The sequence below is a fragment of the Lathyrus oleraceus genome, chromosome 4 (genome assembly GCF_024323335.1).
Source record: "Lathyrus oleraceus cultivar Zhongwan6 chromosome 4, CAAS_Psat_ZW6_1.0, whole genome shotgun sequence".
In the NCBI taxonomy this organism is placed as follows: Eukaryota; Viridiplantae; Streptophyta; class Magnoliopsida; order Fabales; family Fabaceae; genus Lathyrus; species Lathyrus oleraceus.
The window spans coordinates 33,616,006-33,622,166 of record NC_066582.1 but is presented as its reverse complement, the minus strand read 5'-3'; the positions used below and the strand labels follow the sequence as shown (position 1 = coordinate 33,622,166).

Genomic DNA, 6,161 nt, shown 5'->3' with positions numbered 1-6,161 from the left:
AAAACCTGAATCAGAAGTATGACCCTCAGGACTATTATTTTGTATAGGCACATTAGTGCGGTTATTATCCTTAGGATAAATATATACAATAGGTCTTATACTAGATAAGGAGGAACTAGACAACTCATGAGTATGGTTACATACAGGTACATTGACAAGACTACGTTTGTTTGCAGACTGAGCCGCAACAGGTGGTGCAGTAGCTGAGTGAGCTGGCATATTTTCAGAGACGGGCTGGTTGGGGATATGGATTGGACCAATGAATTGACTAGGACAACCAAACTGAGAAGCCTTGTGAACAGATTTTTGGTTATCACCTTTATGAATCAAAGGAGACTGATCAGTAGAATTGGGTATCAAAAGCCTTATCCAAATCTAACTAATAATCACAAAACCTATTTTTTTAACCTTTAGGCTTTGTTTAAAAGTTTGGAGGGAAATGAATAAAATGGCTTTAACAAAAGAGAATTATAAAGAGGAAAGAATCAAAGGATATGAGTTTATTTTTATTCATAATATAAAATCCTTTAGTTTAGGAGAACTTAAAAATTGTATTAAAAGAAGAATTTGAAGGGTTTAGATAAATTTTTCAAATATAATCTATGTTGTTATAACGATTTAAAAACTAAAAATATATTTATAATACATATTCATTTAAGGCATATTTAGTCCCCAAATCCCTTAACTTGATTTAATGTTTCGCTTTAGTCCCTTAACTAAAAAATATTACAAGTTAGTCTCTTAACTTGACTTATGTTACTCTATTTGGTCTCTTCCATCAAATTCGGACAAAAAATGTTAAGTTATGGTGACGTGGATGTACAACAAGGCTCAAGATCCAAATGTGACTCAACATTTGTACTATAAAATAGGGTTTCCACTTAAGTTTCTCATATTAACGTTGTTAATCTTATGAGAAACTTAAGTGAAAACCCTACTTTATAGTACAAATGATGAGTCACATTTGTACCTTGAGTCTTGATGTACATCCACGTCACCATAACTTAACATTTTCTTGCCATAAATTGGCGAAAGAGACCAAATATTGTAACAGAAATAAAGTTAAAGGACTAACTTGTAATATTTTTTTAGTTAAGGGATTAAAGCGAAATATTAAATTAAATTAAGCGACTAAAACATGTATTAAACCTTCATTTAATTTTCTATACAAAAAAATCATTTAAAAGTATATAAAAATGTATCTATTTTTTCTTTAAATCTCATATCTCAAAACTTGTTCTTCATCTCTTCTCTAAACTCATAAATAATACCTTAGTACAATCTTTGGTATGAAAAACTTCTTCAAGAATTAAAGAATCAAAGTATTATCAAAATTACTTATATGATCAATAAACTTGTTATGATAAGGATATATAACATGAAGAATAATAAAGGGAAGACGATGGGATAAAATCTTATTCACTACCTTATACATAATATTATAGAGAGTGAGTTGGCTAACATATACATGATTATTATTCTTAGTAATTAGGTCGATGAAAGAGAAAAACATATAAAAACATAAAAATGGATGTAGATATTTGTTATGGGTCGGGTCCTAAGCCTAGAAAGGCCAAATTCCACCCATCCTATAAATACCATCATTGACGTAGAAACACATATGATCTCAATCAATAACTAACTCCATTTCTATGATTCAAAGACTAACTTGGATGTTGGAGTGCTAACTTTGTAGGTTTACTTCACACAACTACACCGGAGCAACGTGTGTCATCACCCCAAAGACCTACATCGACAGTTTTGTTTCCAACACAGAATAATAACGTTGTCTATGAGAATCAATAATTGATTCCTACAAATAATGGTTAGATCTCTTATCTAGTTAGTCCTTTGATTCGATCAAATCTCAATTAGATTTTCCCAATTCAGATCTCAACCAACTCAACAATCATGTTTAGATAGAAACAATCTCAAAAGTTTCTAGATCGATTTCTTTTTCAACCTTCCCCATAAATACAATTGATGCATATTCGTTTCTACAAATTGGATCTCTTCCTCTAGGATATGACAAATATGTATCCTTAGGCAAGGAACGTGAAGACGATAGACTAATCCTAGAGTTTCGAGATCAAGAGGAGGTGGGCAAGATTTTCAATGTTGCTCTCCCACTAGTCACCACCACCACCATCACCCATCATTCCATTTTAGAGACCCTAATGAATGATGAAAGTTCTTGTAATCCAATAAATTTCGAAATTTTCACCAAATCAAATTTGAGAAAACAAAATTTAAGGTCCTGTGAAGACCAAAATCTATTTTCCTTTAATGACTCATCTACTCGTCTTTGCATACAGACGTGCCTATCGGTCACTGACAACATATTGAATTAGCATTTATATTTTCTTTCTTCCTTTTCCTCCTTTTCTATTTAACAAAATAATTATAAGATGTCTCATCAAGACAACTCAATTATTAACTATATGAAAAATCAAATATATGGAGATGAGTTCGAATCCGTATACATCCCATTTGTTTATCTTTAAAGGTTGAATTTCCAACCCTTAACTACTTAAAAAAACAACTATAAGATAAAAGAGAAAATAGTAAAAAGTTATATAATAAAATGAGAATAAAATATAAGAAAAAGATAAAAATAAATTAATGTAGGAGATAGTTAGAGAGAAAATATAAGAAAAAAGATCCAAAAGCGTTCTGACCATTTCAATTATTCTCCGCGATTTCACTTTATTTTGATCCGGCTTGCCTTTCTATCCTCTGGAAAGTCGATAATTTGAAGATGGCCCAATCTTCCCAAAATCCTCGTGAGTTATTTCTTTTGATGCCATTGGTGATTGTTTTTAAGTTCTTCAAAGGTGTCTGGAGTAAAATTCATGGTGAATTCGTAAATTTACTAGCTAAAATAGCAGATTATAGTTGAAAGTATGTTATTTTAGAAGTTTCTCACTTAGGGTTTATGTCCATTAACTTATTTAAGCTTATGCTTATTTGAGTCACAATTATTTTCTTAAGTAGCATATTGAATGTTCAATCAATTTCAAAGAAACTGACTTATTGAAGTATTCAAAATTGATTATGGATGAGTAAAATTGATTTTGACATGTTTGTTTGGTTGCTCTCGAGTAGAATTGATTATGGTTTTCGAGTAGAATAGGATCTGTACCTTTTGAGTCTAAAAGTGATTTTTATATTGAAATTTATTGTTCGAACTCATTTTTGCATAAGTTTATCCAAACATAAATCACTTTATCTTCGCCTCACGTTTAGCCATAATCAATTTTACAGAATAAATTCATTCAAAATCAATTTTCTTCACTGCAGATCTAAACACACGCTTAAACTGTTGAATTATTTTCTCAGCGTTCCAGCAGGAGAAAGTCATTATACCCAACAAGTATGGCAATAAACTAGTAGGCATATTACATGAAGCTGGAACTAAAGAGATTGTTATTCTATGCCATGGTCTTCGAGCTTCTAAGGTTAGTTTCCGTGGTTTGTCGATTATGAATCCACTATTTATATTTATTATTATGCAAACCATTGTTGAATTGTGTTTTTCAATCTTCAGGAAGATATTATCATGACACAGCTTGCTGCTGCTCTAGAGAATGCTGGAATCAGTTCTTTCCGCTTTGACTTCACTGGAAACGGGTAAGTTTCGTGTAATACAGAACAAAACCATGAATTTTGTTCATATTTATGCCTGTAAAGTAATCTTGACCTTCAAAATATGCAAGCAATTTCATTTTTTATGGAGTGGTTGCTGTAAGATGACAATGATTGCTAAGCATGTGATTCATAGAAGCAGATGCTGAATATTTTTATATTTTAACATTGATAAATAGTTTTAACAGTGTTACGCAATGCCACCAAACATTATGGTAATTAGTTATTACCTGAAGTTATGTTACATTGTTTGAATATATATGTATCAATTTTCAATAGAAGATTATAATTCTTTACCTGAAAACAACTCATCATTAGTCTATAACTATTTTATATTCTATTCAAAATTTAATTTTCGTTTGGCATAATCTCAACCACTAGTATTGTTTAACTGCTTCATTTTGATTTAGCTTTTGAGTTTTCCAGGGAAAGTGAAGGTTCATTTGAATTTGGCATCTACTGGAGGGAGGTTGATGATATACATTCTGTGGTTCAACACTTTCATGAAGCAAACCGTAGAGTTTTGGCAATTATTGGACACAGTAAAGGTTTGTTGTGTTACATTGGTTTTGCCTATTTCTAGACGTATACTGATTCTTCAACCATTACGTTTTCATCCATACTTATGAATTACTCTTTTTTTTTTTTTTGCTTAATCTAATAAGCTACTCAACAAAATTACTAAAATGAAACTGCTATTGCCTATCATCCTGCAAATAGTTTTTATGATGCGTGGTAATATAGAGGATTTATGTGAAATCTATTTGAAGTCTGTGTGAAACTATATTTAGTGGAGGAGAATAAATACTTGTTAAGTTGCTGCATATTTATGTTACGGCTTAAAACATTATTTCTTCCTTTTGTAAAACATGAGAATATCTTCTATTGATGTATGCCTTTCGGGCTTCGCTATAAAATAGTAGCCGGGATTCAAGCATGTAAAGAACAAGTGAATTCCATCCCTGTGTTTCTTACAAAATCTTTAGCTGGCACCGCCAACTCAAATTGAAGGCTTGTCTGGTGTCATTGTATGGTGTCTGACACAACATCGACACATGTGATTAAATTCAGTTATAATATTTTTTCGAATATTATCAGTGCCCGTGTTTGGTGTTAGTGCTTCATAGGTCTGTAGGTATGTTGAAACTGTTTTGAATAGTTTCTGTATTTTGGGGCAGGAGCTAGTGCAGTGCTTCTTTATGCTTCAAAGTATCATGATGTTAAAACAGTCGCCAACCTCTCTGGTCGCTATGATCTGAAGACAGGCCTTGAAAATCTTCTTGGAAAGAATTTTTTGGAGAGAATCAGAAAGGAAGGATTCATTGAGTTGAAGACCAAGTCAGGTATTCGTCCATTTAATCAGCCACGTGTTTGGTTCAAATACATAAATTGGTGTAGAAGAATGTATTTTAGAGTTGCTTTCAAGAAATTCAGGAATCATATAACTTGTTTGTTCCTCTACTTTGAACTTGTTATTAATTGCTTTGAACTTGCGGAATTGAGCTAGTTCAGAATCTTCCATTGATTTGTTTTACTCTACACTCTTGTTCCAAGGCTACTGAACAATTTTCTTAAAAAAATTGGACCTCTTTTTCTTTTAAGTGAAATAATACATACACAAACTGTAACTTCTTGCTGTTTTCAGTTCTTGAGGATACCACATCAATCTTCTTTTGTAGGAAGTGTTGATTATCGTATAACTGAGGAAAGTTTGAAGGATCGGTTAAACATAAACATGCAAGAAACATGCCTGCATATTGGCAAAGAATGCAGGTGAGTAAAAAATTGTCTGACAGTTCACATTTCCCTTTTAGTTTTACTCTTTCATCTTCATTACAACATATATTCAGAAGCACGAGCTTCGATTGCTTCCATAATTTATGGTAAAACAACACCTAAAATAATTTTGAGAGACTGAAGAACTTGTACTGTTGAATTGTTGATAATATGTAGTAGTATTTCTTATTTTTGATTCATTCTCTTATTATTTAGTGAAAGAGGTAATCTAGAGTTTCATAATATATACATGACAGGTTCCTAACTATTCATGGTGATGCTGACACAATAATTCCGGTTGGAGATGCATTTGAATTTGCAAAGATCCTACCTAATCATAAGTTACATATAGTAGAAGGAGCTGATCATGTATATACCGATCATTTAGCTGAGTTGGCTTCAATTGTGGTGGATTTTATGAAGGAAACTTTTGCACAGGGACAAGTTTAATGCTAGTTAGGTACCTTGCCCTACATATTAATTTTTTATGTAGTTTTGAAATTGATTATCATTTCCTAAAACATAATGGTGACAAACTTGCTTTTTGCAGGTCCCTAATGAAGTTGCCCATTATGACTGGTACATTTCAGAATTCTGCTCATGGGAAAATCATGGTGTGCTGTGACAGTAATATTTTTGCATTTGATGTGCCAATTTAGTCTGATGAGGTTGTGGACTTGGGGCCTCCTAGTTATGTACCATTTGAGATTTTAAATAATGAAAACAAGTTTGTTTAACTA

The 6,161-nt window shown here is 32.1% G+C and overlaps 1 protein-coding gene across 3 annotated transcripts; it reads left to right on the top strand.

Moving 5' to 3' along the window:
* The first annotated feature begins 2,602 nt into the window (after positions 1-2,602).
* LOC127138636 (uncharacterized) lies at positions 2,603-6,161 on the top strand. Of its 3 annotated transcripts, none has more exons than XM_051065122.1 (8): positions 2,603-2,783; positions 3,340-3,458; positions 3,548-3,630; positions 4,072-4,193; positions 4,824-4,988; positions 5,325-5,418; positions 5,679-5,876; positions 5,972-6,161. In XM_051065122.1, exons 1-7 carry the CDS (start codon positions 2,759-2,761, stop codon positions 5,869-5,871), a joined length of 801 nt encoding a protein of 266 aa, XP_050921079.1. In that variant the 5' UTR covers positions 2,603-2,758; the 3' UTR covers positions 5,872-5,876; positions 5,972-6,161. The 3 variants fall into 3 exon arrangements, with proteins under 3 accessions (XP_050921079.1, XP_050921078.1, XP_050921080.1); XM_051065121.1 differs by having other exon boundaries at positions 5,679-5,881; XM_051065123.1 differs by having other exon boundaries at positions 2,616-2,783; positions 3,301-3,458; positions 5,679-5,881.